Genomic DNA, 11,368 nt, shown 5'->3' with positions numbered 1-11,368 from the left:
AGCTACTTTGTCACGCTCTAGTGCTGAAGCTGAGTATCGTGGCGTTGCTAATGTTGTCTCTGAAACTTGCTGGTTACGCAATCTCCTTCTTGAGCTTCATTGTCCTCTTCCAAAGGCTACATTAGTATATTGTGACAATGTGAGTGCCATTTATTTGTCCGGCAATCCTGTTAATCATCAGCGTACTAAACACATTGAACTTGATATTCATTTTGTACGTGAAAAAGTTGCCCGTGGCCAGGTTCGGGTGTTACATGTTCCCTCTCGTCACCAAATTGCTGACATCTTCACCAAAGGTCTGCCCTTGGTCCTTTTTGAAGACTTTCGTGACAGTCTCAGTGTTCGCAAATCTCCCGCTTCGACTGAGGGGGTGTGTTAGAATAATGTAGAATATTAGTGTAGAATATTCTATTGATGTACATCTTCTGTAATTATTATGTAATTAGCTTAGTTAGGCAAGTTTGTTATTGCTTCCTAAATTGTAGTATACTCTTGTATATTATGGGAAACGGTCAACTAAGAATACCAAGGAAAATCATTCTTTCACAAAATTTGAAATTTATTTCATTATCAAAAAAAATTTCTGAAGAAACACGCTTGCTAGTAGGTTTATATCTCAATCTAGTTTTATCCAATCAAGTATGCTCTTCTTCTTGGCTGGTAAGTAAAGGAATCATTATGCAATTGATGAACAAAAAAAAGGACAGCTTTTTTCCTTTAATTAACTATACAATATAGTAAATCTAATCAAACTCAGCAAACTGTTATGTCCATTCAGATTAAAGAGTACTTAATATATAATTTAGAGAGATTCTCATTAAAGATATACATATCTTATGTTTAAGCCACCATTTAATTTAGTGGGGGATGTATGTGTTCTTTTTGCGTTCTTTGTGCAATTTGGTGGAGAACCCCTAATCTGAAAATTTATGATTGATGTTGTATATGTAGGAAATTACCAAGCTATGTTGATGCAAATATTTGGATTGGGGGGGAATTTGATTTTGTGAAAGGGAATTGTGAATATGTTGGTGGTGAAGTGTATGTGAAGCTTTGTTTATGGGTGCATACACTAAATGTCAATGATTTAAGAAGGAAAATCATGACTTACATGACTCATATGTATAACAGAAGTACTAAACACTTCAGTATATGGTATAAGAGGAAGGGGATGAAGTTGACAACTGGGAGGATGAAAGTTGAGACTCAAGAGGACATAGATAGGATTGCTGATGGCAAGGACAAGTATAATAGGGTGGATATATATGTGATAATAGAGAAGACACTTTCAACCGGGCCCACCACTTCAACTAGGCCCACCACTTCATCCAGGCCCAATGTTTTAGCTTTTATGAAAACTGAGAAAACTACACCTGAGAAGAAGCCTCAGCTGAGCCCCCACAAAAAAAGCCCTAGGTTTGCTAATAATTTGTCTGATCCAGATGTGATCTTGTTGGGTCATGACTGGGATGAGGTAAGCATCCCTGAAACTTGCAGAGAACCACCTTCTCCACCAAAGAAAACCACCTCTGATATTGATTTACCACCCCAACATCAACCCTTAAAATTACCTGAAAAAGGAACCCCGTCTAGGAGAAAGCATGTTGCAACTAAGGGAAAAACATTAAAGTCAACCAACCAAATGAAATCTACCAGAGTTACAAAGAAGAGTAAGAAGGGGAACAGAAAAGGAATGGAGAGGTTGATGAAGAGTGCAGTGGTGAGGAAAACTGGTCTTCTAATTCTGGATGGAGCGATATTGGAGTTGAGTTTGATCCTGATGAGGAAGTTAAGACAACAAATGATGATGACGTGTTTACTATGAGTCGCCAAAAGGACATAACAGAATAAGTGATTCCCAAGTTGCCTTCTAGCACTACAAGAAAATACGTCATCAACGACCGCTAAAAGCCGTCGCTAATGAGCTAAAAGCCGTCGCTATTATGATCAACGACGGCCAGCCGTCGTTGAAACTCAGACGTTGGAGAAATGGTCGGTGCTTAAGTAATCAACGACGGTCTGGCCGTCGGTGAAGTAATCAACGACCGTTCTGCGCCCATTTACCGACTGCGTACTAAAGCCGTCGTTGATTTAGAAACATCGACGGTTTTAAGCCGTCGCTAACTTAACGACGGTTTATAACAGACGTTATTTGAGCGATGGCTTTAACCCGTCGCAAATAGTTAAAACCGTCGTTGTTCTTAAATTCCCTGGCAGCGGTTCTCTCTTTGTACAACGAGCGTTTAACCGTCGTTGTTTGATGTTTGCCGTCGTTATTATTTTTAATTACATTAAATAATATCATAATATTACAAATTATAATTAAACCTGCACCGAAATATACTTCCCGCATCGCCTCCTTCACATTCTATATGTTAAATTAAAAAAATATGAAATTTAAACATGAAATAGATTAGATTTATGTACACAAAATACATCCCGATGTCGGGGAATAAGTTGTAAATGTCTATAATGCAAATGGCCAGACTAACTACAAACATCAGCCCTCTCACTGAGAGGGGACTACAACACGTAATACAAGTAACCTCAAATGAGAGTGGACTTTAAAGACTTGATAAACTTCTCTAGATCTTTCAACCCTTCTTCAGGTGAATTGGCTTCGCCCAACACCTTCACAATGGCACTGCCAACAATCACGCCATCAGCCCCCCATCCAGCCACCTACAGTCCCATCAAAATAGCATTACAGTAGGTAAAATGTCATAAGCAAGTAGTATAAATCGGGTGAAGATAAAGCCTTTGATTAGTAAGTATTTCACCTGCTTTACATGCTCGGGCTTTGAGATGCCAAAGCCAACCGCCACAGGCTTACTAGTAGCCTAATTACAAAAAGAGAAAAGGTCAAGTAAACATTATATTTATAAATTTAAAAGAAGAAGTGATTTTTCTCAAATTAAAAGATATAATAGGTTTTAATTTATATACGACTCCAATGTGAAATATTCATCTCCAAGATATAAGTTTTTTCGCAAATCAAGTGGCAAATTTGTAATAAAAATGAATATAATGAAAAACTTGAATGCTCTAAGGTATACTTGCGATTTTCCCTTTCTCAAAAAAAAAATATTTTTTTCTAAGTAGTCATGAATATACATAGTCGTGGAATCTCATATATGGTCTTAGTTGTATATACAATCAAAGATTTTATATATTTTTATTAGGTATATCTCGAGGACAACTTGATGAAATCATACAACGAATAGAAACTGCAAATCATACAACGAACTGCATGCCTTGCAATTCCTGGGAATGCTAAGATAAGTACAAGGAACCTCATCATAGTTATAGTTTCTTTTTATGTTAATTGCACAGCAACAAAAGCAAAGTAATTAAAACTGCAAATGTCACAAATGAACACACCTCTTTTATGTCATTAAGCAGTTCTTGTACTCGCGCATTAACATCTGATCGAGCACCTGTAACTCCAATTTGGCTCACTTGCTCATGAAGAGCTTATTCAGTATAAAACAGCACATCTTTGCCAGTGAGCATAAGCAAGCACCAATTTAAGTATCTTCCGACATCATTTTTCATGTATAACTCAACTTCTGCCTCAAATTCACGCTCTCCTTGCCCACTATTAGCTCTCAACTTCTGCCACAAATGCAGTACCCCACCAATGAAACAAGATGCCTATGATGTAGCTCGAGGATGACCCGTTCTTGGAGGACTATTCTGTTGCTGCTGTTGTTGAGCTGGTTCATTATGCTGGTTACCTGATCATTTAACACCTCCTCTGCATGAATGCCACTTAATAACCCCTTCCCCCTTATTTATGCCCCTTCAGAGTTTGCCTTCCTTACTCTCAAGTCTCAAGGGATTACATATTTCCTCTTTTCTTTCTATGTCTCTATCTTTTTTCTAATAGCAGGATAAAATAACCACCTCAATTAATTTTTTAGGAAAAGGAACATATATTAAGTTCAGAGGAATGTATTGAATACTTTTTTAACAAAGAAAATCAGTCTAACCAGATAGGCCGAACTAGATTTATCGTTTCTTTATCGTTTCCATGTTATCATCAACCCTTCCCTATGTACACAAGCAGAAACACATGATGCCTAATACATGGAAAACTAACAAAAACTTGACAAATGCTGGGAAATACCAGACCTGATTTATGTGCAGAACACGCCTGATTGTCTCCTCTTCAGAACAATCAAATACTAATACCATAGTTGGCTGAATATTCAACTGCATGATTAAGGAACAATATTAGTACAGCAGCTAACATTGCATAAGAAAGGGAGGCACCATTAATATGGTTGATCTAGATTCTAGTGAAATTCAAAATGTACTACAAATCAACAAATGATAAGAGTACCATTTTCTCAGCAGCCACACGATTTTCTTCATTGCGTGGGAAACCGTCAATAAGAAAGTTCCTCTTCCCACTTTTCTGCATTGCCTGTTTTTCTTGCCGTCACTGGGGAGCCGTCGTTGAATTGGCATTTTCTTGTAGTGTAGGATAGAACCTAGTATGGTAGATATGGAAGCAAGGGATGAAGGTGAGGATGAAAGTGAGTTCAAGGATGTTCAAGAAGTAGATTATGACAGTGATGAGCTTAGAAGTTTGCAAGGATCTGACGAGGAAGTAGATCCATATCAAAGATTCAATCAGGACCCTGACTTCTCAAAGAAAATAAACCTAGTACAAGGTCTTAAGTTTGATGATGTGTATATTTTGAGGAGGGCTTTGACACAACACTTAGTGGAAAACCACTATGACTTCTACTACCTTCATAATGGGGCAAACAGACTGACAATTTATTGCAGACATAGGTGTAACTGCCCTTGGGACAAGAAGCATGGAAAGTTAAACATTGGTCAGTGTATGTGTAAGAACATATGTGGGTTTAGGGTGTATGCAGCAAAACTGAAGATGGAGAATAAGTTTCAAATTAAGACTTTGACCTCAACTCATACTTGTGGATACCAAGATTCAAATCCAAAGGTCATGTCTGAATTCTTAGCAGAGAGGTATTTAGAACATTGGAGAGTAGATCCTTGCCTTGGATTGAAGACATTTGTGAGGCTAGTCCAGCGCGATCTTGGGGTTCATATTAAGTACCACAAGGCATGGTTTGCAAGAGCTAGGGCTAAGTTGAAGCTGTATGGTGATGCAGCAAACCTATATGAGAGGGTTTATGATTATGCAGATGCTATAATAAAGCATAACCCAGGCAGCACAGTGATTGTTTCTTGTGAAGGCATCGAAGAAGGGATCCCTATTTTCCAAAGAATGTATGTGTGTTTAAATGCCCGTAAGAAGGGGTTCAGATTGGGTTGTAGGCCTATAGTTGGTGCTGATGGCTGCCATTTGAAGGGAGCTTTTCCATGAATGCTCTTAGTAGCAGTAAGCAAGGATGGAAATAATAACATTTTTCCACTAGCTTGGGCCGTTGTGGAGGTGGAGAATACAGAAAGCTGGACTTGGTTCTTAACCTTATTGGTTGAGGACTTAGACAACTTTCCAACAGGTGAAGGTTTAACCTTGATGAGTGATAGACAAAAGGTAAAGTTCTCCTTCTCATAGTGTAATTTTCTTTCTCTCTCCTATATGTTAAATTTGTTTTATATGTTTTCTTTATTTGATAACAGGGTTTGTTGGATGCAATAACAACTTGTGTTCCCAAAGCTGAGATAAGATACTATGTGAGACACATATGGGCCAATTTCAAATTGTAGTTCAATGGACAAGCTTTCAAGGAGCATTTCTGGCATGCTGCAAGAACCTCAAGTCAAGTAAATGCAACACTTTTCCTCACTTTCCTTTAACCATTTTCCTAAATTTCATCTCATGCCTAGTTAATTTACAAATGTAGTCCACCTTTGTAGCTGAAATGGAATGCATTAAATTATTGTCTGGTGATGCTCATGCTTATTTAGATGCAATTGATGTTAAACATTGGGCTAGGCATGCATTTCAAACAAAATCAAAGTCAAACATGCTCCTTAATAACCTATGTGAGACATTTAATGGAGTGTTAAGGGAGGCTAGGGATAAACCCATTATCACTTGCATGGAGTGGATTAGGAGGTATGTAATGAGGAGGAGTTGTGAGAAGTTGACTGGGGTTGAGAAGCAAATTGGTAGGTTAATGCCATATGTTGCTAAGGTGTTTGAGTGGATAAGCATTGAAGCACAAAACTGCTTTCTTGTTCAGTCAACCCTAGATGAGTGGGAGGTTAATCATAAGGAACAACAACATGTGGTAAACCTTAGTGCAAGAAGTTGCACCTGCAGGAAATGGGAATTGACTGGAATACCTTGCCAACATGCTTTTGCTTGCTTGGTGAAAAGAAGGCAAAATCCAGAAGACTTTGTGGATGACTACTACAGCAAGGCTACATATCTTAAGGCTTATAGTATACATGTAAGGCCTATGCCTGGCATGAGTCAGTGGGAAAAGAATGACATGCCCAAACCTCTGCCACCTGTTCATAGGAAAATGCCTGGCAAACCATCTAAAAAGAAACGGAAGAAAGAGGTTGGGGAAGATGAAGGGAGGTTTGTTAAGAAACCAAAGAAGCCAAACAATTGTTCTAATTGTGGCCAACCTGGTCATAATATCTTGAAGTGCAAAAACCCAACTACTGCAAGAGACAATAAGGGAGGTAGACCATCATCTAATGACCCATGGGTCAAGAACCAAAGACAGAATAAGCTTGCAAAAGCACTCACTACTACGGTAATATATTTATGAATTTTAGTTGCTATTTTGTGTTCATTTTTATGTTCACTTACTTACTATATTTTTTTTGGATGTTAACCTGGTCAGAGTGTTGCAAATGGTACACAAGAAGTATCCACAAGTCACAATATGCAAAGAAGGGCACCTACCCCCGAGTTCAAACCTACTAAGAGTGCTACTACAAGCAATGTACAACCAAGCCAATCAAGTCAAGCACCAAATCACAGGGGAAAGTTGCAAGTTAAACCCAAAAAGAAGAAGAAATTGGAAGACATTGATGGCTGACCAGTTGATGATCTCCATGTTCATGTGTTCTTTTGGATCTTAGTGTTTTTAATTGATGTTTTCAGTTATTTAAGAATGTTAGCTTTTTCTCTGAATCATTTATATTCGAAATTTAGGAACTTCTTATCAATTCAGTCTGTACTTACGTGAGACTAGCATATCAACCAGCTTGAAATACGAATAGTGCTGATATTTGGGCTGGATTTTGTGAACCATTTTTTTTTTCCTTTTCCTTCTGTAAGTTGGTGTGTGATCTAATAATATGTCAGAAGAACTTGAGTTATGCTTTCTCCGACTCTTTTGGTATTGGACATTACATGTCATCCAAAGAATTCGCAGATGTGCATGCTCTTATTATGCATGCTTACAACTTAGATAATGTTGATTTGCGTGTGGATCACCTGGGCTTGCACAAAGCTCTCTGTACGTTAACAAGGTGGAATTACTTGGTGATTATTAATAACACAAATAATGGCAAGGGTAAAGATGGGCGCATGGAATAGCTACCTCTTAAATGGAACTACTGCTAATTTTTTGCTGTCGTCACATAAACTTACGTGCCTTGTATATTCGGTATTGGAGGTTTCTCCATATTTAAAATATTTGCAGTTAACTTTATATGCTCTTGAAGTCTCTCTCTTAGTGGTCTTCAAGTATGACCTGTTTTTGGCACTTGCTTTTAAATTCATCAGCAGATAGTAGATTATAGATGGCTACATAACGTCAGTTCTAATATTAGCTTGGTTTTTTAAAAAAAATCAGAAGACAATTGCTACAGTGAGAAAGTTAAACGCTGTTGTGAGGCTATGAGGGAACCAACAAAGAGGGATTAGGGTAATTAAATGGGGTATTTTAGTAATCTTATATTAGAAGGATAATTGGAGGGAATAGTTAACCATGGTTAGTAAATTCTGAATTTGGTAGTGCTTTTTAAAGTTTTTCCACTTATAAGGTAGTTTCATAAAATAAACATGATATAAGGTAGTTTTTTTTTAAAAAAAGTATCTTTAATAGGTAGTTTCTGACAAATTTTCCTATACTTTAATCATGGATACACAATTTTAATTTATTTTCTTCTAGAGACCAGAGGTGGAGAGAGAGAACATCTTTTTTAAAGAAGGTAAAAATAAATATTGGGGGTTGCATTCAGTAAATAGGAGGTTGTGATAAAGAGGAGAGGGGAAGTAAAAAAAAAGTACAATCTAGCTTTCGTGGACCCGGTTCACGTAAACTTTAGTGTATACCAGGTCAAAAGCACGTATCATTACTGAAGAATCTATCATATTATGCGGAAACCCACTATATTATGTAGAAACCACTCCTTCCATTCTAGAATACTCTTTACACTTTCCTTTTTTATCTGTCCTAGAATACTCTTTACACTTCTATATTTGGGATATGACCCACTATTTTAGTTATTATTCTACCTTTTAACTATTGGCCCCACTCTCTCTCTTCTCCAAATAAAATAATAGCACTCTTATTACCTACCAACTCTATCCATGGTCCACATTCACTCTCCTTGAAATAAAATAATACTACTTTTATTAACTACCAACTCCTATCACATTTACATTTCAATAAAATAACAATTGATAACCAAACAACAATTTATCATCTAAAACTACGTGTCTTAATAAGTGTCAAGAGTATCCTCGGACAGAGGGAGTACATATCTACATCATTTCTAAACAATCCACTATATCATTCTGACACACACTATAAAATGTAGAAGTCACTATATCATTCAAATAAACACTATATCATGCATAAACTCACTATTCAAACATACAGTATGTCATGCAGAAACTCACTATTTCATTCATAAACTCATATATCATCCAGAAACTAAATCATGCTTTATGTTAGAACACGTGTCATGATATATATTACACAGCTTAGATATTCCTACTTGTTAAAATATTTTAATTAATTCCTCCATTATATTACATATAATTTCACTATATATTATTTATTGATAAAATCTACTATAATGTATATAAGTTCATCATATCTATGTAAAACTCACTATTCGAAGTTAATATCAATTACCAATATGGTGCATACTAATTTAGTGTACAACAAATCCATTTGAATTTTTCCTTTAAAAAGTAAGGAGTGTCGAAGGAGAGACAAAAGTCACTTTAGCGATTGGAATTCTAAAAAGAAAGTGATTATAAACAGAGTTCTCTAAGAGAGTGTTTGGTTCATATGATTCTAGTATGAGGTATGAGTTTAGAATGAACAAAATTCATACCTAGTGTTTGTTTAATAACTTGATAGATTTAAAACTCATACCTCAAACTCATAAGGTATGAGGTTTAGAAACCCAGGGAGGAGCTGGGTATGGCTGATACCACTACCTCTAGGTATTAAATAGAAGAAAAAGTTTCATTCCCAAATAAAACCACATACATGGTATGAGCTAGGTATCAATTGTTCCAAACCTATACCACCTTGTTTTCATTCCTGATTCCAAACTCATACCACTATATGAACCAAACTCCCTTGAGAAGTGTAAAATTATGTTTCTATTTGTTTGCTTTATCCCATTTTACTTCCAAATCTCTCCAAAATCTCAAATATTTTAATTATTCCTTAACAGCCTATTTGGTTCGGAAAAGGAACAGAGAAAAGAAAGGAAGAAAAAGGAAAAAAATATTATTAACTTCTCATGTTTGGTTTATATTCTCTTTCCTCCCAAATTCCCCCACTACTAAGAGGAAAGGAAAGTGAAATTTTATTAGATAGTATTTTCTTCTGATTTGTTCCATTTTCTTTCACTTAATTTTTTTTGAGAACTACCGAATTTCCTTGCACTTCCTTTCTTTTCCTTCCAAATCCTTTCTACCAAACAAGCTAAGAATTGAAGGGAAAATATCCCTTAGCATTGGTCCTCCTGAAAACGTAAAGAAAAAGCTATTCTCGTGTTTGATTTTTTATATCATTATATAATCTAGATTTATGTTTTGTTAACAAGCCCATTACATCTCACCCTATTACATCTTATCCTAACCTAACACTATTCCTAGACGTCTCGCACCAACCTAGTCGTTCGTTCTATTCTCTTTCATTTACTTCCCTTTGAATCTCAAACTACAACATACAATTTTAAAAACCAACATGATAGTCTTACCGAATGGATTATACTAGTCATTAAATAAATCAAGCTAGTCCCTAAATGGATTAAAAAATGTGATTATTAAGAAAATTAAAATGGTCACTAAAACTAGTCACTATATTTATTAAGACAGTCCGCTCTCTTTTTAATATTAGGCTTCGACAATCGCCTAATTTCAAATTGAAAGTAGGCGTCGATCTTTTATAAAACCAATTGAAATTACTCATCAACTATTTGCCTAAATGACTTGAGATCTCTTTGGGGGGTGAGATCTCCTTGTACCCCTTAGAAGGATTTGTGTGCCTACTATAACCTGTAAATATCCAAATAAAAAAATATTTTAAGTCAATCCTATAGAAAAATAGTATAATTTATATTGCTTCTAAATAATCGGAAAGTTCACGTACTTTTCTTGGGTATCAACATAATACTCAAAGAAAAAAAATATTCCAAACAAATTATAAAGCAAAAGTTCAACTAAAACACATTATTCGGTCATTCACATGGGTGCGGCTTATTAATATTATTTCAACAACTCTGGATTGCTCCAACATTAATAATCATCATTTCTACCAAGAAAAAGTTCGTCTCATAATTCATAAACAAAAAAAAATAAAAACTATAATCCCTATTTTAGGATGAGGGGAGAAGAATAATCAAAGAAAACAGATTAATTTCTCCCTTGTAATTGTAGTAATAAAATCCTTTGCTCTTCATCAATCACTACTAGGTGGTTCGGATGGGGATAAAAACGTTGATGGAATGTTAAATGGAAATCCTGACTTCCCATTAACGTTTGGGCCTACATTTTGATCACCATAATCCATTAGATCCACACCAAGAAGTGTTTTCCGTGGAGTTTCCTGAGATAATACGATTACAACTAAATTAGAACAACATGTGGAGAATATATATACATGTAAGAAACTTAGCAAATTATGAAAACACTAATATTCTCTTTTGATACATTATGGCAATTGGGCGGGGCGGGTGCGGAGGATGGTACTTCTACACCCGCACCCGCATAAAATTTCAATCCCCATCCCCTCCCCACCACCCATTGCGGGGGAAAATTCCATACCCATCCCCGCCCCACCAAGTATTTATTTATACCCATCCCCACCCCACCACCTGCATGGGTACCCACACCCGCTTCATACCTGCATCGTACCCACTTCATCCCCACCCCCACAACCCTCATGGGTATCCGCACCCACTTCGTACCTGCGTCATACCCACATATTTA

The 11,368-nt window shown here is 36.4% G+C and overlaps 1 protein-coding gene and 1 long non-coding RNA gene across 2 annotated transcripts; one reads left to right on the top strand and one right to left on the bottom strand.

Moving 5' to 3' along the window:
* Positions 1 to 2,476: 2,476 nt before the first annotated feature.
* On the bottom strand, positions 2,477 to 4,434 carry LOC125495129 (uncharacterized). Its single transcript, XR_007271812.2, has 4 exons — positions 4,346 to 4,434; positions 3,382 to 4,215; positions 2,781 to 2,840; positions 2,477 to 2,682 (listed from the first exon to the last, which is right to left on the bottom strand). It is a non-coding gene; the product is annotated as an uncharacterized LOC125495129 (long non-coding RNA).
* Positions 4,435 to 5,362: 928 nt separating this feature from the next.
* Positions 5,363 to 7,001, top strand: LOC104908537 (uncharacterized). Its single transcript, XM_048638409.1, has 4 exons — positions 5,363 to 5,536; positions 5,623 to 5,676; positions 5,847 to 6,713; positions 6,804 to 7,001. Exons 1-4 carry the CDS (start codon positions 5,363 to 5,365, stop codon positions 6,999 to 7,001), a joined length of 1,293 nt encoding a protein of 430 aa, XP_048494366.1.
* The last annotated feature ends 4,367 nt before the right edge of the window (positions 7,002 to 11,368 follow it).

The sequence above is a fragment of the Beta vulgaris genome, chromosome 2, assembly GCF_026745355.1.
Source record: "Beta vulgaris subsp. vulgaris cultivar EL10 chromosome 2, EL10.2, whole genome shotgun sequence".
Classification (NCBI taxonomy): domain Eukaryota; kingdom Viridiplantae; phylum Streptophyta; class Magnoliopsida; order Caryophyllales; family Amaranthaceae; genus Beta; species Beta vulgaris.
This window is presented reverse-complemented; position numbering and strand designations above follow the sequence as displayed.

Bases quoted from the DNA above. Each gene is read 5' to 3' on its own strand.
- LOC104908537 (XM_048638409.1), top strand. From the start codon at position 5,363: ATGCTCTTAGTAGCAGTAAGCAAGGATGGAAATAATAACATTTTTCCA. The intron at 5,537-5,622 runs GTAAAGTTCTCC...ATTTGATAACAG, and splicing joins TGATGAGTGATAGACAAAAG to GGTTTGTTGGATGCAATAAC. The intron at 5,677-5,846 runs GTGAGACACATA...TTACAAATGTAG, and splicing joins AAGCTGAGATAAGATACTAT to TCCACCTTTGTAGCTGAAAT.